The sequence below is a fragment of the Papio anubis genome, chromosome 1, assembly GCF_008728515.1.
Source record: "Papio anubis isolate 15944 chromosome 1, Panubis1.0, whole genome shotgun sequence".
Taxonomy (NCBI): Eukaryota; Metazoa; Chordata; class Mammalia; order Primates; family Cercopithecidae; genus Papio; species Papio anubis.
In genome coordinates this window covers 10681263-10701502 of record NC_044976.1, presented here as the reverse complement: position 1 = coordinate 10701502, position 20240 = coordinate 10681263, and the positions used below count along the sequence as shown (strand labels likewise).

At 51.7% G+C, this 20240-nt stretch overlaps 1 protein-coding gene across 5 annotated transcripts in view; it reads right to left on the bottom strand.

The window, feature by feature from the left end:
• The window catches only part of CLCN6 (chloride voltage-gated channel 6), a 39166-nt gene continuing 18926 nt past the window's right edge, over positions 1-20240 (bottom strand). For 3 of the 5 annotated variants that reach the window (XM_003891119.5, XM_021935990.2, XM_021935992.2), the window contains 18 exons: positions 19714-19820; positions 18565-18691; positions 17847-17914; positions 16185-16243; positions 15185-15317; positions 14151-14264; positions 13744-13910; positions 13051-13177; positions 9345-9468; positions 8953-9106; positions 8627-8786; positions 8434-8540; positions 6901-7087; positions 5932-6089; positions 5589-5745; positions 4644-4751; positions 4426-4551; positions 1-2978 (listed from right to left, as the gene is read on the bottom strand). In XM_003891119.5, the coding sequence (XP_003891168.1) occupies positions 2898-2978; positions 4426-4551; positions 4644-4751; positions 5589-5745; positions 5932-6089; positions 6901-7087; positions 8434-8540; positions 8627-8786; positions 8953-9106; positions 9345-9468; positions 13051-13177; positions 13744-13910; positions 14151-14264; positions 15185-15317; positions 16185-16243; positions 17847-17914; positions 18565-18691; positions 19714-19820 (2264 nt within the window). In that variant the 3' untranslated portion in view covers positions 1-2897. The remainder of the gene's footprint in view (positions 2979-4425; positions 4552-4643; positions 4752-5588; positions 5746-5931; positions 6090-6900; positions 7088-8433; positions 8541-8626; positions 8787-8952; positions 9107-9344; positions 9469-13050; positions 13178-13743; positions 13911-14150; positions 14265-15184; positions 15318-16184; positions 16244-17846; positions 17915-18564; positions 18692-19713; positions 19821-20240) is intronic. The other 2 variants (XR_640820.4, XM_021935987.2) reach the window with 2 other exon arrangements.

Below are 20240 nucleotides of genomic sequence, written 5' to 3'. Positions count from 1 at the left end.
TAAAGGAGACAGAAGACATTTTATTCTGACATGTTAGGGTTACAATGAGAACTCCCAAGTTCCAAAGTTTCAAATAAAAATAGCATTTTACAAATTAAAAAAAATACAATTTATATACACAGTGGAATTAGCTAACATCATACAAACAGTGCAAACAGAAAAAAGGAAGCTGACTGCGGCAATGGCCAAGGTCTGCAGAGCCGTGGGGCAATACGGCACATCAACACTGCAGGGCTGGCGAGGCCACCGTGGGCCTCTCGAAAGGCTTTCCTGTCACCCAGGGTCATGTCAGTGCGTAATTCTGCATCACCAGTGCCATACAGTGGACTGGGTCCAGAAAGTGTCCCTTCCAGCTGGGAGCTGTTAAGTTAATCAAGGTCAGCAGCAAATCATCCCTCAGCACAAGGTCCCACAGCCAGGGCCGGGGACCCACTGGCCCCACTCCCTGATCACCTCGCCTAGAAGTCATGGAACACCGAGCTGGAGACAAACACAAATACCACCTCTGGCCACCGGCAGGCTCCCCATCCGCGGATCTGCCTTACTGAGGCGCCTGATCGCTGGGTGGTGGGGCGGCTAATGGGTGAGGTGCTGAAAAGGCTGGTTTCTAATGGACAGAAATGGAAGGAGCGAGGCTCACAGTTGATTTGTCACGAGTGGAGAAGTTGTTGTCTTTGGGCTTATCTGGAAAGGGCAGATGCAGAGAGAGAACAGGAAACCACGTGCCTCTGCATGGGGCTGGGTTTGGGGCCTCCTTGGCAGCCGTCCAGTCAGTTTACGGGAGGGAGGTATTCGCATTCTACTGTCTATCTCTGGGCTAAACTGATGGGAACAAAATATCTGGTGACTTAAACACAACAGGATGTGCACGAGGGATGAATTCCAGCAACATTCACCAGGGCAGCCTCGAGGCAGGCGGCTGCTGATCCAGCCCTCGAGAGGCCGGGGTCCTCCTGCAGGGCGTTAGCTCTGCCAGCTCTGGGAAGGGGCGGGGAGAGGGAATGAAGTGTCTGTGACAGGTGATCACACCATTCTCCTGACTTGGACAATTGGCTTCCTTCTTAATAAAAGGAAGAAATAACGTGATCAAGCTCTGAACACTGCCATAAAACACAGCAGCAGCTGGCCAAACAGTCACATTTAAGTAAGAATTGCCTTTTGGGTCCTTGTGATGTCCTGCACTATTTCCTGGGAGTATCATCCCCGTTTCACAAGCCAGGTGCATTCTTGGAAGCAGAAACATTTAGAAGTCAAAGCAATTTTGGTCGGAGTGGTAAGAAAATGGGGAAAATGGAGGGGCCACAGTCAGCTGGAAAAAGACCTCGAAGCAGCCCTGTCTTTGGAGTGGAATTATTCCCTAGAGTGTGCTGAGTGCAAGATCTGGACCGGCAGAGCCAGGACTGACGCCCACCCCAGGGTGAAAGGCAGCCTTGGCCAAGGAGGTCGCCCAGGGCTGGGCCTGAGAGAGCTGTGCTGCCAGGGCCGGGTGCCGAGGCCCGTGGGCAACCTCCACGATTTTGAAAAAAGCTAAACGTAAATGAAGGCCATCTTGAGCCAAAGCAGGCCTGCCCCAGGGATGCCTGCTGGAGCTGAGATGCCATGGAGAAGGTGGGGGAAGATAAGTGCAAATACCCGATGCCCAGATGCTCACTTTGGGTGCCTAGTCAGAGGGGGCCAGCCAGCCTGGAGAAGAATGACGTCACTGAACGATGGGGCGGTTCCCATGCTTCACGCGAAACCTTCAGGCATGTGCTGGCAGGAAGCATCCTCCCCACGCACCCTCCCTGCGGCGCGGAGGCCCTCCCGAAGGGCCTCTGTATGTAAGCTTGGGACGGCTAGTGCAGGGGGGAGAGAGGTGTTTGTGCAGCGCAGACACCCTCTTCCTCGAACAGGCCATCTGCGTTATCATAGCGCGCACCTTTCAGTGGTCACTGGCTCAGAAGCGCTTCCTTTCTACCTTGGAAAAAAATGGCACCATTCCCCAGAGTTCAGTGAAGCTGCTTTACCTAGGAGTGCCCTGCTTTCAGCTAACTTTGGTGGGTGATGCCAAGATCCTCTGAGCTCTGCCTGCTTCAGCAGGAAGACGGAGATCAAAACTTAAGGAAATGAAAAGGGTCTGGGTAGCAACGTGTTACTGGGAGACTGGGAATAGCCTGCAGATGGAGAGAAAGCTGAAATGTTAAGAACTAGGGTAGATGTAAATCTGATCCTATTATCAGATTGACCATCGGGGGTTATTAGTGTGATTTTAATGCTTTGTATTTCTGGTGGGTGGTGGTTCTAAGGAGAGTCAAACCACAGGGGCAAGACCAGAGCCTCTGCCCACACCCAGGAGTACAGTGTTTCCCTTAAAACCAACCAGCGAGGATGCCGTGTTCGGAGTCCCAAACAAGGGAAGGTCTCTCTGAAATACGGAGAATTTTCTCAGTGCCCAATTCCTAAATCTAGTCATGAACTGAAAGTTGTCACTGGCGTCTCCCCAGCTTTTGCCTTGGCCAAGTCCCTCTCACACATTTAAGGCAACAGCCGGGTTCTCTAGGAAAGTAGCGAAGACGGCCAGGAACACGGCTCGGAGTGCAGCCCGGGGCCCGCCTGATTCCACCTCTGCTTCTGGCTCTGGTGGGGCCGGGGTGGGCCTGTGCCAACACTGGAGGGTGGGAACACAGGGAGCAGGAAGTGGGAAGATCCTTGCTGGGGAAGTCAGAATCTAAGTCCAAGCTCTGACGGTTCAAAACCACCCCCAGGACCTCTGACCAGCAAGGTGTCCGATGACTCCAGGCTTTCTGAGTGGGTGACTGGGAATCTTCCATGCCCCGGAACAGCCCCAGCTGCTGTGCCAGCCGGAGCGAGCATAAGCTGCCTCCCCAGGCAGCCCCGGGAGAGGGCGGGCTGGGCCGTCAGATGGTCTGGTAGTGCTGCCTCAGCCGGGCCTGCAGAAATTCAGAGGTCAGGTTGTGCCGTGTGACGATCCCGACGATCTAGGGCAAGGAGAAGAAGGCCTGAGTCACCTTCAGGGTAAAACCCACTGGTAAGAAGAGGAATGAGAGGAGCCGGCCCCGTTAGTTTGTCACAGAATGCGGAGGCCTGGATAGTGCAGAGTCAGACACACAGCTTGACTGGGATAAACAGATAACGAAGGCTCACATACTGGAGGCCGAGGGAACAAGGTTAGCTCCAAAAAGGGCTTGGGCCAGCTGGCATCTGAACTAAAATGTCCTTCCACAGGGCACATTCTCAGCGCTCAGCTCCCATCATGACCAGCCCGCTTCACAGATGTGCAAGTGGTGGGGCCCCTGAAGTCTCCTGAGATTATGACCCCTGCCACGCCTCATACTCACCACCTTGCTAAGTGACCTACGGGAGTCATTTGTTACAGGTCATTACAGGGGTTCCCACGTGTCACTGTTGTTGGGAACTCCAAAGTCACGTCATAAACTATGTTAGGACTCTGTCAGTGTAGTTGGCAATTACATTTCCAGGGACATAAGTTAACCTACTGTAACAAAACCTGTGTAAGTATGCACTATGCATGCCAGGGTCGTGCCACACAGAAGACTGAGGTCGGACACGGTGGCGCACACCTGTAATCCCAGCACGTTGGGAGGCCAAGGGAGGTGAATCACTTGAGCTCAGGAGTTCAAGACCAGCCTGGGCAACATGGTGAAATCCTGTCTCTACCATAAATACAAAAATTAGCTGAGGCATGGTGGCACATGCCTGTGGTCCCAGCTACTCAGGAGGCTGAGGTGGGAGGACTACTTGAGCCTAGAAGGATGAAGCTGCAGTGAGCCGAGATCTTGCCACTGCACTCCAGCCTGGGTGACAGAGTGAGACCCTGTCTCAAAACAACAGCAACAACAACAAAAGACTGAGAGGGTGGCCTTGAAAAGTTACCACAGCTACCGCTACAGGGTAGGGACGAGGGTTTGCTTTTTGCTCATATGTGTTTTTGTATTTTCCTACAATGACATAATATTTGTGTAACAAGAAAATAATGAAGTTCTAAAAAGAAAAAAAGGAAACTCTGCAGCAATCATTACTAGGTGTTTTATATCTTTGTAAAACTCAAAGTACTTTGCTTGAAATTATCTCATCTAATGTGCGAATCCCCACACAGGTGGAGAACCAAGGAACACAAGTGGTCCGGAGGGAAGAGCAGCATTTCCGGAGGAAGACACAGCCTGGGGGAGGCGGGGCTCTGGCCGGAAAGGACAGCCAGTGGGACGCTGGTGCCATCTGCTGGCAGGCAGGGGAAAGGGTCCCGAGTGTGTAGAAGCCAAGCAGGGTTCAAAGCCACAGTGTTGGGCCACCCTCTCCCCTCCTGGTGGGACGCCTACATTTCTGGTGAGAAGCCTGGGTGCACAAACAGCACCTGGCTGGGGGATCCTTTCTCAAAGGTGGGGGCAGGGCCAGGGCCTCACTCACTTCTCCCACGGCATTCACCACGGGCAGGTGGCGCAGGCCCATCGTTCTGAACAGGTTGAAGACTTGGGAGACGTGGGTGTTGGGCGAGACGGTGAAAGGCGAAGGGTTCATGTATGGGGTGACATCCTGCAAAGAGACCGTGTGTCACCGGCTGCCTGAGATGCCAACGACGCAAAGAGGAAGCTCCACATGGGACAGGCTAGGGTGGCCCTTCTCACCACGATCATGCGCGGGTTGAGCAGCGTCAGATCCAGGTCGTGGATGTCGGGGTACCGCGGGTAGTCCTCGGCCATCTCGGCGTAGGAGAGGCGCGGCTGGCTGGCGCTCTGCAATTCCAACCCAGACACTGTCCGTGCTCGGGCAGCAGTGGCCAGCGGGGTCACCCGAGAGCCCCTTCCCTTGATGCCTGAATATGCCCAGCTCTGGGCTGCTGAGGCAGGTGGCACAGCAGCAGCAGGCACTCCAGGGTGAGAGCTCTCCAGTCAAACCCAGTCCTTGACCAAGTCCTAGCTGTGGCACCCTGGGCCGTCCCCTGATCTCTCTGCACTCCCTTTCTTCCTGATTCATGAGGCGCAAATGGCTTATTTGGAAGTTTAAGTGAGAAAGCGCTAAGTGGCTGGGGGGGTAAATCTGTCCCCCCACTGAAAGATATGGCCAAGTCCTAAGCCCTAGAACCTATGAATGCGACCTTTCTAGAAACAGGGTCTCTGCAGATGTGACCAAGTTCAGATAAGCCCATGCTGGATTAGGGTGGGCCCCAAATCCAGTGACAAGTGTCCTTAGGGAAAGGAGAGAAGATACACAGGAGAACGCCTTGTGATGACAGTGGTGAGGATGGGGGCTGCATTCAGAGTCAGGAGCAACAAGGACTGCAGGCAATTCCCATGAGCTAGGAAGGTGCAAGGACAGCACCTCTCCCAGAGCCAGGGAGCACTGCTCTGGTGACAACTGGATTTTGTACTTCTGGCCTTGAACTAGGAAGGAATAAATTGCTGTTGTTTCTCGCCACCCGGCTGTGGCAACTCCTCCCGTAAGTCCACTCTGTACTTCTTGCCTTGCATTCGGCTTTCCCTACAGCACTGTTTATGGCCTGCCGGGCAGCGCCCAACCCCTCAAGCTTCATCAGGCCTGGCCTGGCTGATTTCTGCCTTGGAGAGACTTACCGACTGGCTTTCAGAGTAACAAACTCCTCGGACAAGCAGGGTGACAAGCTGCGACCGAAGGATCAGGCCGTGGAATGTCAGAGGGCGGAAGCGCTCCTCCATGGTCCAGTCTTCACTCGGGGACTGGTCAGGGTATAGGTTGGGGTAGGGAGTGTATCTGTTACACAAAAACCAGATGCTGCCTGGGATACCCTCAGCGGGAGCTCTTCTGAGCCATGTCCCCAGCCTGCTCCCCATCCAACTTTCCCAGGAAACTCAGGAGCCACCTCACAACATCTGAGCCAAGGGCTGACCCCGCTGCCGTGTAGCCCTGCGGGCAGCGGGGGCCGCGCCCGGCTCTCACCTCCTCTCCAGCATCTGCTGCAGGAGGTCCTCCTTCTCGGCCTGCTCCTCAGAGGCGATGTGCTCATCACACATGTTCCGCAGCTCGCTGGAGGGGTAGGACTTCATGGACTGGCTCCGTTTGCGCTGCTCGCCGGCCCGGGTGAGGATGCTGGATTTCTGTGGGTGGGGAGAACACAGGCTACTGCGTGTGGGCAAACGAACACAGCAGCACTGATGGAGCTTGAGGATTTGGGTGACAGGGGGGGTCAGAGGCACATCCGGATGCAGGAACTTAAAGGGGTTGAGGTTCAAAGAAGTGGCTTGGGCTGGTGGTTCAAAGGAGTCTGAACCCTAGGACCTGGCTGCAGCCTCTGTGGTTTCATCTGGGAAGAGCAGCCTGATTCTCCAGAGGGGAACAACATCCTGTCTTCATAGAACTGCCAATCAACTTGCCTGCCCCCAAAGCCAAGGAGTGGCACACGACCCAAGTGAGGCAACGGGATGCCCCCTCTCCCTGGATTCTGAATCGGAATCAAGAGGAACCCAGGGCCGGTGCTCCTTCCTCCTGGTACCCAAGGGGTGTCTGCTAGACCCTTCACCTGGTCCCCACAGCACATGGGTTCTGGTCCTTCAGCTTTCTCGGCTGTCCTGAGCTTTCCTGTGGATTTCCTTCTCTTTCTTAAGTAGGTCCAAGTCCATTTTTGTTGTTGGCATCTCTAGAACTTATCCTGATACTCTCACACGTAAATAATAAACCATGAAAGCTGCTGACTTGAAAAACAGATCTATCCATATGCTCACTGCGGCAGGAACGCACACACGTCTTCATGGCCTGATAAAGCTGCCCCTGCTGTCAAATCTACTCTCCCTGTCGCATGTGATGAGAACAGTGCCAACTTCCCGAGAGCTGGCTGGGCAAAGCACTAAGCCGCGTGAGACGGGACCGCTTGTCTCTCACCCGCCTTTCCTCTCATGCCGTTTTCTTTACCTTGAACTTGATATTGTTGCTGATGAGCTGGTTGCCCTTCATGAACTCCTTCTCGTTGCCGCGGTTCTCTGTGACCACCGGGAAGGCGTGATGGACCGTGGTGCGCAGGATGCTCACCAGAGACTGGATGCGGGTGTGCGGGTAGACGTAGGTCAGGTTGGGCTCCATGATGTCGCTGGCTCTCAGCCTGGGGGAGGAGGGCAAGTCATCCAGCCTTGTGACAGCGCCCGCAGGCCTCTGGGAGTAAGCTGTGCTGGCTCTTCAGCCCTGCTCAGACCACGCGGGGAGCTCCCTTCTGAACTGCTCCAGCCCTCCCTCAAACCCAGTGCATTCCTTTGTACTTCTATCCCCCACACATGCTGTTCCCCGCACCTGGAATGTCCTTCCCTGCTGTGCCAGGCTGATGGGCCCTGGCTCATCCCTCAACTAAACAGCAACATCCCCTCACCAGGAAGTCCTGCTGCTGGTCCAGGGGCTGGCCAGGTCCTCCTCGGTGCCCTGCAGCACACTCCACATACTGCCCCTGAACTGCTAATTGTGCTACAGCATTTACCACAACGTCCGGGCCGGGCACAGTGGCTCACGCCTGTAATCCCAGCACTCTGGGAGGCTGAGGTCAGTGGATTGCTTTAGCCCAGAAGTTCGAGACCAGCCTGGGCAACACAGCAAAACCCATTTCTATAAAAAACGTTACAAAGTAGCTAGGTGTGGTGGCACGCGCCTGTGATCCCAGCTACTCAGGAGGCTGAGGTGGGAGGATCGCTTGAGTCTGAGAGGCGTAGGTTGCAGTGAGCTATAATCATGCCACTGTACTCCAGCCTAGGTGACAGAGTGAGATCCTGTCTCAAAAAATAACAATAATAATAATAAAAACAGCACTTGGGTCCCCCTTTAGATCAGGGCCCAGCAAACTGTTGCCCACCGATCAAGTCCATCGCGCTCATTGCTTTCCTGCTGCAATGGCAGAGTCGAGTAGTCGTGACAGAGACCATACGGCCCGGAAAGCTGGAAATAACCTCCTATCTGGCCCTCCACAGAAACAGCCTGCTGGCCCCCGTGTTATCCCGTAAGGGCCTTGCCTGCTGTCTAGACATAGGAAGCCCAGGTACCTGTGGATTAGCAGGTGGGTTATGAGGTGATTATGCCCAGAACAATCACGGCTAGCAGCAGGGCATTCTGGTGGGCACATGTGTAATAGGCTATTCTCACTCCTGGGGCTTGGCATACCCTTAAACATTCAATCACATCACGAACTTGATCCAGAGACCTCACCTCATATCCAACCAGAATGCCATGGAAGCCAAACCACCACGAAGAGGCCCTGTCCAGTGCAGTCCCCGTGTTCCCTGCCCTGTCCTCGCAGCGCCCAGCCCATGGGCTGCTCCACATTCTCACACATGCTTAGGAATGGGTGTGCTGCTTCTTTCAGCCCAAGAAAAGTGAGTTACTGTTTCCTACCCTAATATCAACATTCCTTAGGCCTTAGAGCTAATACATTCTGAAACTAGGACATGAGCAAAATCATGGCCTTACTTGTCCATTTCCACTTCTGTCTCCCATTCCAAAAGCGGCACGCCTCGTAGGCCCACGTGGATATCATAAATGCCCTTATTGAAAAAGTCCCCTGTCCATTTGGCCACCTGAAACACAAAGCAAAGGCCTAAAAATAGGTCCTGTCGGGTGAACGTGGCCCTGAGCCTGACAGGCCTGGAGGGCGTGTGCTCACCATCAGTGTGACCATGATGGGAAGCCCGTAGGTGATCTCGTTCGTGGACTCGATCAGGATGACCGTGAGGCTGATGGTCATGCGGACCACCCCGCCCAAGAAAGCCGCTGCACCAATCAGGGCAAAGGTCCCCGAATAGATGTGGCCCAATCCAATGTAGCTAGTGAAGAAGAACACCAAGAACATGGCTTTGAACCACACTGACAGGCTGTGGGGGGACCTACAGCTCACACTCTTGTGCCTATGCACATACGTGCATGCACGGGCACAGACACATGAATGCACACACACACATGCGCACACACGTGCGCACACACACAGAGTACCTTTTTAGGACATTGGCAACTAAACGTCCAAAAGCAGCTCCACACAGTAGAGAAGGCACAAAAAGGCCACTTGGAACAGAAACGCCGTAAGTCCAACATGCAAGCAAGAAATAGAGAATGAAGAACAAGGCCAGAGTGACGGGGCTGAAAGTGCCTGCAAGGGAAGAGCCAATCTGAGTCCCACCACCAGATGCCTGCCAAGGCCCAGCAGACCTACGGGGCCCGACCACACCCCATGCCAGTTCCCCTTCCAACACTGGAGGCAGAAACCAATCTTTTCTCTGGGTGGGCATTACAAAGAAGTCCTGGTCTTGCTCGGAATGAAGGGCAAGCCTGGCTGTGTCTCAGATGACACCAATCGCCCAGGAATGGGCTGCAGTGCAGACACCCACCGTCCTGGTGGAAGAGCTGGAGGATGGCAGACTCCTGAGGGTTGAAGAAGAGTGTGGCCATGTCATTGTAGGTATCATTGGGACAAAAAAATGTCTTGATACTTGAATTCACATCTTCTGTGACCTAAGAAGAAGGAATCAGAAAATCAGTACAAGGACACCTGACTTTGAGTCTTCCAGTGGGATGTCTCCATCGGGTCCAAAACAGGTGGCTGCACAGCCAATCAAACAGGCCAAAAACTGACCTCTACCAATGGCAGCCACACGGGCAAGTGTATTCTTTACATTCTGAATGCACAGATGAAAGAATCGGGATGAGGGCCTGTGTTCATCCACACTCATGATGAAAATGTCACTATGGCCGTGATTCACTGTGAATTTGGCTCTGCTTCCTCTCCTGGTGCTAACTTTCTAGGTGATGCTGCTAGAAGCCTGGCCTGAGAGCCCTAGGACTGGGGAAGATGAGGCAAGTGACAGCAAGTGACTGGGAGTTGACAGGTATCTGGGGAGGAAAATCCAAGGCACTGCTTGACTGAAAGCCCCAACTCTGGTTCCAAATAGAAAAAGTCTTCGATTTTGGGGCAATTTGCTACAAAAAAAAAGCGCCCGAATTTGCTGCAAAAGAAAACCCACCTCCACAATGCCTGGAGAGCAGACCCAGTCCTCCAGGCTGCCTCTCCTCCTAAACCCCATCTGGGGAGCAGAACCCAAGCAGAAAAAGAGATGATTTCTACTTCTACACATTTTAGACCTCATTTGCTTGCCATCATTCTGTGCGGGAAGATGGGATCCTTGCCGGAGGGCAAGGGTGCTTCAAGTATGCTGTTTTATTTTCTAGTTGACAGTGTACAACAATACAAGGTTGTACTTCACACCTATCACTGTGCATGTAAATAGGGAGTGTTATTACAAAGGTTAATCAAGGCTATGGGTTTCTTCTGGATGACATTTATTGATGACGCTGTGGAGATGCCCTTATGTGGACGTGATACCGATACCAGGGGGTGGTTCGTATGACCCCGCCAGGTGAAATGGGCCGGGCAATACAGAGGGATACAGGCTGCTGCGGAAACAGTATGGCACTGCTGACTGGCAGCACCTGGCACAGGTGAGCCGTGTGCAGAGCCTCAGCATTGTGGAGTGCATGGGGGATGAGCTCAGCTGACGGCTTCTTAATAGACACATGCAGTGCTTCCCAAACTGTCTGGAGGAAGTTCAGTCCTGAAGGCTTTCCGGAAAGAGTCCTGTGGTCAACTGCATTGAGAAACATCCTAGCAATTCTTGGAAATCAGTGTGTCTGCTAAAAGCTGAGCACAGGCTTCAAAATCGGATGGCTTTGTCTCTAACTCTGCCACTCTCTAGTGACCTTGAGAAGGATATTTCATTTTGTGACAGTTTCCTCACCTATAAAATGGTAACAACACCTACCCTCTCACCATATATGAGTAGCTGAAGGTTTCTGGTCAAGACCACACTGTGCCTCAACTTCCTTAGCTGTAAAATGGGGGCACAACTACTGGTCAGCACAGTGCTAGTAAGGATTAAACGAAATCATATAAAGTGCTCAGTGGAACATCTGGTACACAATAAAGACACCAAACACTTGTAACACTTATGGGAATAAGGCCCCAGAAGTTCTGTAATAAAGGAACGTATTTAGGTTGGATGTTGTGGCTTGCGCCTGTAATCCTAGCACTTTGGGAGGCCAAAACAGGAGATCGTTTTAGGCCAGAAGTTCAAGACCACCCTGGGCAACACAGTGAGATCTTGTCTCTATAAAAATAAGCTGGATGTGGTGGCATGCACCTGTAGTCCCAGCTACTCGGGAGGCTGAGATGGGAGGATCGCTTGAGCCCAGGAGTTTGAGGTTACAGTAAGCTATGATCACACCACTGTACTCCAGCCTGGGTGACAGAGTGAGATCCTGTCTCTAAAAAGATGAAGCAGCATATTTAATTCTTAGCACATTTGACCATAGAATCGTGTTTTGTATGCTTTAAATCACATGCATCAAGGTATCCGTCTGGTAACAAGCTGGGCTTGGGAATAACTAGTAACAGGGGTCACCAAACTTTTCCGTAAAGAGCCAGACAATAAATATTTTAGAGGTTGCCAGTGACATACAGTCTCTGCAGCATATTCTTTTTTTCCCCCTCGACCCTTTAAGAATATACATATATACACCAGCCTAGGCGTGGTGACTCACACCTGTAATCCTAGCACTTTGGGAGGCCGAGGCAGGTGGATCACTTGAGGTCAGGAGTTCGAGACCAGCCTGGCCAACATGGTGAAACCTTGTCTCTACTAAAAATACAAAATTAGCTGGGCTTGGTGGTGGACGCCTATAATCCTAGCTACTCGGGAGGCTGAGGCAGGAGAACTGCTTGAACCTGGAAGGCGGAAGTTGCAGTGGGCCAAGATTGCACCACTGCACTCCAGCCTGGGTAACAGAGTAAGACTCCGTCTCAAACAAAACAAAACAAACAAACAAAAATATAATATATATACACACACACTATATATACGTGTGTGTGTGTGTATATATATAATATATACATATAACTAGGGACACTGAAGAGGCTGTCCTCCAAGACAAGGGCCCCAATGGGGATCTGAGAGTTTCGAGGGTTTACTGAGAAGCAACAAGAAGAGAGTACAGTTGTCCCTCAGTATTCACCAGGGATAGAGTCCAGGATCCCGATGGATACCAAATCCAGGGACGCTCAAGTCCCAGCTATAAAATGGTATATATTTGCATATAACCTATGTAGGTCCTCCTATATACTTTTAAATCATCTCTAGATTTATCATACCCTAATACAATGTAAATGCTATGTAAATAATTGTTACACTGTACTGTTTCTTCTTTGCATTATTTTTTACTGTTGTCTTGTTTTTTTTTATGTTTTGCATCCTGAATATATGTGCTCCACAGTTGGTTTGCCCTATGTAATTCCATGGATGCAGGATGCACAAATGTGGAGGGCCGACATCTCTTAGAGAATGCTCACCCGTCTGCAGCCGAGGGCTGGAATCACACATCTGGCTGACTCACTGAACGACAGGTGTGGCTCTCAGAGCCACTGGGTTGGACCAAAAAAACGGCGTGGAGTAGGCTCCATGGACTACCTCATGGGACCCACTTCTTGGGGAATGCCTCTGGAAAATATCGCACCCCCAAAGAAGGGAAAAGGAGAAGTGCAGGAGGGCGGCACACCCGCAAAGGACCCAATGCCGGGAAGAGGCAGAGGATGCTGGGAAGAGAGGAGCCTCCTTGACCTGACACAGACATTTCTTCCTCTCATCTCAAGAGTGACTGTCATAGTCACAGAGGTGAGGAGGTGGGTGCTGAGCCTCTGGGCTGTGGCCCCTTCAGGCAAAGGGAGGTGGAAGAGTAACTGGGGCTCGGAAAGCACCTTGCTGTCAGCTTCCCAAGTGTCTGTTTCCCATGAATGTTGTTCAACAGAGAGGAGTTCCCTCTGTGACGCCAGGGTTGTTCACAGAAGTGGCAAAGACATAGGACATTTGGTGCGCACCTGCTCTTAGGTAAAAAGACGACTACAAATTCCCGTATCTCTCAGCGCTCGGGTATGGGTGTGGAAGGATGAACCCAACACATCTATCAGTTCTCAACAGAGGAAGGTCATACATTTCTGGATTCTTCCTTGTGGGTATGGGATAAAGATAGCAGGTGCACTGGGGTTACCTGGAGCTGGAATGAGTCATTACCGATTTGACTCGAAGAGGACATCTGTCGGCATTCTCCCAACACCATCGAGGCCACAAACACCACCACGGTGGTTACCAGAGACACCAGGAGGCTCTCTAAGACTCTAGGAGGCAAAGCACAGCTGTTATTAACGCCACAGAAAGAAGCTCCGGTCTCAGGAATTCAAAACATAACCCTGCCTACCCCCAACCCCGATTTCTCCAAAGAGCATTCACAGCAGCCCCTGGTCAGTCAACACGTGTGCAGAATTCATCAGTGACTTGCTGTATTCCAGCAATTTGTTTGTAAAAAGTGGGCAGTTAAAGTGGGCTGCTACGTCCACGTCATCTCTCTCCAAGGAATGAATGGCTTTCCATTATAAGTCCTGGGGCGAGAAGTCTCCTGAGAGCAAGCTGCTCGGCAGGGTCATGGTGACCCTCGTGACCTTGTCATGTGTCCGAGTGGCAAGTCAGGACAGGCAGGGAGTCAACCAGCAACTCTGACATAAATTAAGCTGGCTCAGCCCTTTGGCCTATCAAGTAGGGCAGATGCATGGCCGTGTGCAGATTCTCAGTCTTAGATGAGAAATCAAAGCCGTGGAGGCAGGGTCTGCTCCTCGGGAGAGATGGCGCGGCCCACACCAAGCTCACGGAGCCACAGCAGGCTGGGGGGAGGCGACTGCGCAGATACCTGACGAGCTTAGGTTTCGGGTGCACGTTTCGCATACGGTACTTTGCAAGCCTCTTGTTCAGACAGTTGAATGTGGCTCCCAGGAGGCCCCCAATGACCCCCATCACGACGAAGAAACCCAAATCCATAGCTGTCCAGAGATGACATTTTTTATCAGAGTCAGAGCACTGAGAGAAGGGGAAAGGGAGAGGGAGAGAAAAACCATAGCAGCCATGAGAACCGGAAGAGACAGAAGAGAAGACAGAGAAGCAAGAGTGGGGCTGCTTCCCCGCACGGCAGAGGCTAATGGGCGAGACGTGCCCCTGGAAGCTGTACCTAGCCCTCTGCTCATTTCTCTCTGGTCCTTCACTTCACAGGAAATGTTCATGGGTCAAATTAGAAATCCTGCGGGAAAGGGCAAAACATACCTTAAACTCGCCAAAGTTCAGCAATCCAGGGAGCTGGAAGGAACCCCAGCTTCCAAACTGAATCCCAGAACGGAAGAAGTTGAGGGTGAAGGTGGCAGACATGGAACAAAAGAGCTAAGGGAGAGGTGACAAAAGACAAGAAGGTTCAGGAGTGGCATGTCCTACTCTCTACCGACCCTTCCTCCTGGTACCCACTGCTCTATGCAGAGACCTGCAGAATCCACATCAGGGTACGGGGATCTGGTCACCCTTGCAGTAGATACACCCCAGGTGTGACCTACTCTAGATCGGGTTTTAAGAAGTTTCCATTCCAGCAGCCTACTCTACTATGACAGTCTATTTAGAGTCTTTATGGACAAGACCTTGCACCAAAAGGAAGGATCAATGCAAAGGGAAGGACGGCCTGCTCCGAGGGAGACCAGTTCCAGTCCAAGCGCCATCACTTCCTGCTTTATGACAACAGCCAGTTTCACATTTTCATGGCAGGTGATTCATCAAGAGAGGATAATAAGGCCGGGCGCGGTGGCTCAAGCCTGTAATCCCAACACTTTGGGAAGCCGAGGCAGGTGGATCACTTGAGGTCAGGAGTTCAAGACCAGCCTGGCCAACATGGTGAAACCCCGTCCCTACTAAAAATACAAAAATTAGCTGGGCGTGATGGCAGGTGCCTACAATCCCAGCTACACAGGAGGCTAAGGCAGGAGAATCGCTTGAACTCGGGAGGCAGAGGCTGCACTGAGCTGAGATCGCGTCACTACCCTCCAACCTGGGCAACAGAGTGAGACTCCATCTCAAAAAACAAAAAAAAGTGGGTAACAGCAGTTTGATTTGGAGTTGGGGAGGGTATTGATATGAGAAGTACAGACCGTCCAGTGTGGAGGTTATGGGCACAAGAGCAAAGCTGCTTCTGATCCAGTCGACACCCCCAAGTCTCATCAAAACGACCATTCCATGTACCAAGTAAGGGACACCGAGTGTAATTCGGGGAGTGTGGTTAAGTCTGGGAGGTGGCTTTCGCTGAAGGTCCTCCTCACCACTTTCCATGTGAGCCCTTGGTTCCAGAAGGACGAACCCTCCTCTAGACTGAACAAGGTACCCCCGATTGGGGCCCCGAAAGCTGCAGCAACTCCAGCAGCCGCTCCTGCTGATACAAAGTCTCTCTTGTCTCTGAGGAGAGGAGAGAGACGGGTTATCCAAAAAAGAGCCCTCGGCCCACAAAATGCGGTTTCTGATTTCCTTATCGTGAACATTTTCTCTCACACCTATGAACCAAACAGGCACGGATCCTGAAGGGCAGGTCCCTGGGGAGGCAGCCTCTGCCGCGAGCGTGCCCAGCCGAGAGCCACACACCTCAGCACCAGAGTCCCTGTCAGCACGGCGGCTACTCCGCCTGGGAACAGGAGCCCCTGACCTCTGTGTTTTCTGTGATCTCAGAATCTCAGCCCCCAGCTCAGCGGCAGATCAAAGATCGGCGCGATCACTGCTGCACCATGTTCCCACCAGGTCTTCCTTCCAGAAAACCCCGGCATCCGTAAAAACATCAAGGTGCCTTCTGGGTATGTGCCAGACTTGCAGGAATACAAAGAGAAAGTGGTCCGTGACTCTAAACTGGGTCTCTGATTGAAAGAGCCTCACAAGGCGTGCAGGTCAGTAACACACACATCTGATACAGGGCTAAAAAGTCTGCTACGTTCTGACCCAGGAGGGTGGCTGACCAAGTGAATCACTGGGGAATACAAAATGCCTTCCTAAGAATATGCCTGTCTGAGGCCTTTCTTGGTTGGGTTTTTAATCTGGGACCATTTTCACTTGCCTGAAATGCATCTAGGGCTTATGGCATGACAAAATAAAAGTCACGATGCTAGCCTTGTGCTTCGGCTCATTTCCAGAAGAAAAGTTCAAAGCCCGCCCCCTTCTCCCACAGTCGGGTTTCCCAGCAGGGGACACCGTGCCAGACTAGAGCAAGTATTGAGTCTGACCCGCAGTGCACGAACATGTTGCTTCCAAAAAAACCAATTTCTAACCTTTCCATACCTGTCGCTTCGGAAATAGGGGAAGTTAAACTGGATCTTCCGTAAGGAGATGCTCTGAAACTAAAGCGAGAGAAAAAAAGAGCCACTAAACAGCCTACTCATGTAACCAAATACCACCTGTACCCCAGTAATTGTGCAAAAAGAAAAAAAAAGAGAGAAAACAGGTTGGGGCAGTCTAGAAGGACTGAAACTGCGGGAATCCACAGCACTAGGGGAGGCCCTGCTGCTTGAGCACACCTGGGTAAGTGTGCTGCAGGAAGGAAAGTCCAGAACAGCGACTTGGGAAAAAAGGAGGCCGGCCATGGTGGCTCATGGCTCACGCCTGTAATCCCAGCACTTTGGGAGGCCAAGCCGGGTGGCTGATCACCTAAGGTCAGGAGAGTCAGAGACCAGTCTGGTCAACATGGCAAAACCCTGTCTCTACTAAAAATACAAAATTCAGCCAGGTGTGGTGGCACGTGCCTGTAATCCCAGCTACTCAGGAGGCTGAGCCAGGAGAATCGCTTGAACCCGGGAGGCGGAGGTTGTAGTGAGCAGAGATGGTGCCATTGCACTCCAGCCTGGGCGACAGAGTAAGACTCCGTCTCAAAAGAAAAAAATTAAAAAACTTGGGAAAAAGGAGATTACCACCCCCATCCTCGGGAGGAGCTTATTTTTCCTGCCCCCAAATTTCTAGGACTTTCTGAAATCCCATTTTGTGCAGCGTCAACAAGTCAGAAAGGAAAAAGGGAAATGGCTGAGCTGAGGGGAGGGGACGCAGAAGCTGTTGCAGAAGACTGAGTCCGCTCTGCTCGGCAGCGCCAGGAAGAGAAGGGCCCAGAGCCTGTGCTCGGTCGGCTCCACAACAGCGCACGCTGATGCCCACTCCTTCCACCCCTTGGCTCACTCCTGCCAGATCTGGTGCTTGAGGCACTAGCAGAAGAGAGACCAAAAGACGAGCTCTGGAAGAAAGAATCTTCCCTCCTTCACCTCAGAGACTCCCAACCACAGTAACTCCCTCTTCTCAGGACTGGAGAGGGAAATGACTGTGAGTGACAGTTTACAGGGAACTGAGACTTCTCCAACGCAGCCCAGGGATCTGGAGCAGCCCCTAAGAACGGGAGTTTTGAGGTCTCCAGCTAGTGCCTCAACATCTCTAAACCTCAGTTTCCCCATCTGAGGATGGGGGTAACAATAACAAATCATTGAAGGTGGCTATGAGAAAGCAGTTAGTATACGCAGCGTCTGGCACACAGACCACTCAGCTAGCAGCTGTTATTATGACTGTACCACGCCAGCTAGAATCAGCATGGAACTGTGCCTAAAACCATGTCAGTCGATGCTTCAGGCCTCTTGGATCTGGCAGCCCTGAGATGATCCACCCCACCCTATACGGAGGCGCCTGGCGATGGCTGCGGAGGCACCCAGTGACTTTCATCTGCCTGTGTCATAGTTTTTCTCTATGTCACATTTCTGCTCCTAGGGTTCAGCAGGGCATCATTAAAACTTCCAAGTATAAGTTATGCCCGTTCCTGAGAGACAGACACATGGTTTTCATATCAAGCCAGAATGGCACCAGGTTCCAATGTGATGTCAGGGCTGTCCGAATGGATTTGGCCCAGTGTAACCACAGACCTCCCACTAGGCCTGCCCGGGAGGCCCACACCCTCTCAGTCCATCTTACCTGAGGGAGGCCAGCTCCCACCACTGAACCACTGTGGATCATGGGGCCTTCCTTCCCCACAAAGAGCCCTGGGCAGGGTGAAAAAGGGAAGACCATTGGTCAGCGCAGAAATGTCCCTGGGTCAGGAGACCTTGGCTACAAAACCTTTTCTCCTGACAACTAAACAGAGATGATCCTAAGACTTTATAAGAGAATGAACCAAATTCCCACCAAATAAGCTCCATTTCAAGTCTCGCTAGAAGAAAAAACACTCCACTTCTAAATTACGTGTCAGCAAATGACCTGTTAGGCCAGACCACCAGCTCCCCGCCTGGTTTTGCACGGCCTGAGAACTAAGACCGGCTTTTACATTCTTAAGTGGACACATGTAATTGGTTACATAAGCATTAACATAAGAGCTTCCATTCTGATTCTTGGCCCACAAAGCCTGAAATATTTACTATCTGGCTGTTGACACAAAAAGCTTGCTAATTTTGACAGAAGCGAATTCCACAAACTAAATTCCAAATTCCAAAACTGAAGAGTGTGTTTGTCAGGTATCTGGATGGTAACATACGAACAGTGCCTGCATTTTAAAAAGAGCCCATCAACAAAAAGTGCAAACATCAGTTGTTTGAGGCTGGGCCCTGCAGTTCAAATCCAATAACTGAAATACGTCATGCTTCTTGTCATCTCTGCCCCTTGAGTATTTGAAGGATGTAAGTTGGACCCTTCTTACCTCCAGCCACACTGAACAGCACTCCAAGGACCTTGCAGAGCAGGGTCCGGAGACGGACGATTCCTGGCACCTTCACACCATTCAGATAGCATTTGACCTCGGGTATCCCAGAACCTGCTGCCACGGGCTGATGGAGTAGAGCAGGCACACCCATAACTCAAAATCCATTGGTTCTCTGGTTTACCCTCAACAACCTGGGCAGCGGAAGAGGGCGAGCTGGCCACCTTCATTAGCAGCGTCAGCATCACCTGGAGGGCTTGCTAAACCACAGCTGCCAGGCCCCACGCCAGAGGATCTGACTCAGGAGGTCTGAGGGGCAATGGGAGGACTTGCACTTTTTTTTTTTTTTTTTTTTTTGAGACAGAGTTTCACTCTTGTTGCCCAGGCTGGAGTGCAATGGCGTGATCTTGGCTCACTGCAACCTCCGCCTCCCGGGTTCCAGCGATCTCCTGCCTCAGCTGCCCGAGTAGCTGGGATTACAGGCATGTGCCACCATGCCCGGCTAATTTTATATTTTTAGTAGAGATGGGGTTTCTCCACGTTGGTCAGGCTGGTCTCGAACTCCCGACCTTAGGTGATCCACCCGCCTTGGCCTCCCAAAGTGGCCAAACTTGCACTTTTTAAAGAAAAATAATTTCAACTTTTATTTTAGATTCAGGGATTGCATGTGCAGGTCTGTTACAAGGGGATATTGCATGATGCTGAGGTCTGGGATACAAATGATCCTGTCACCCAGGTAGTGAGCATGGCACCCAACAATTTTGTTTTCAGCCCTTTCCCCCTTTTTTCCTCCCTGCAGAATCTGCATAAGTTCCCTGTGAATCAGCATCACTTGGGGAACCTCTCAACAATCAATTCAGGCACCTCAATTCCACAGGTTCTCATGTGTCACAGCTGGGGCTCAGGTATGTTTTTAAAAAAGTTCTCCAGGGAATTCTAATGTACTGCCAAGGCTGAGACCCACCATCCTAATCTGGATTTTTCTTCTTTAATCTCACCAGAGGGTGAAACCTTTATCTTCAGTGAACAAGAGGCCACTTTCTGCAGGAATCTGCATTCTCAGTTTCCTGACATTCTGGAAGGAGGTGGGGAAAAGGAGTGCGGGACTCTAAAACCTCCTATGCGAGCAGGTGAATCAAACCACCTCACCTCAATGAGAACAAGGAGGCTTGCCAGGAAGACAAAGGTGAGGTTAAAACCCAGGAGTTCAAGGAGAGACAGAGCGAGGCAGCCTTTCTGGCTACATTCCTCCACCGCTGCAGAAACTGGGTTAAGGAAACTGTGTTGATCAGCCGAGGGGTGTCCCCGTCATCACGTGAGAGGGTGTAGCTGCTTCTCCTTTGGATCATGCTGTCTGCTGAATGCACTTTTTCTCCATATATAAAATTTTTTTCAAAACGCCTGAGATGACTGGGTGCGATGGCTCATGCCTGTCATCCCAACACTTTAGGAGGCTGAGGCACGAGGAACGCTTGAGCCTAAGAGTTGGAGGCCAGCCTGGGCAACGTAGTGAGACCATGTCACTACAAAAAATACAAACATTAGTTGGGTATGGTGGTACATGCCTATGGTCCCAGCTACTCAAGAAGCTGAGGTGGGAGTATCCCTTGAGCCTGGGAGGCTGAGGCTGCAGTGAGCTGTCATTGCACCACCGCACTCCAGTCCAGGTGACAGTG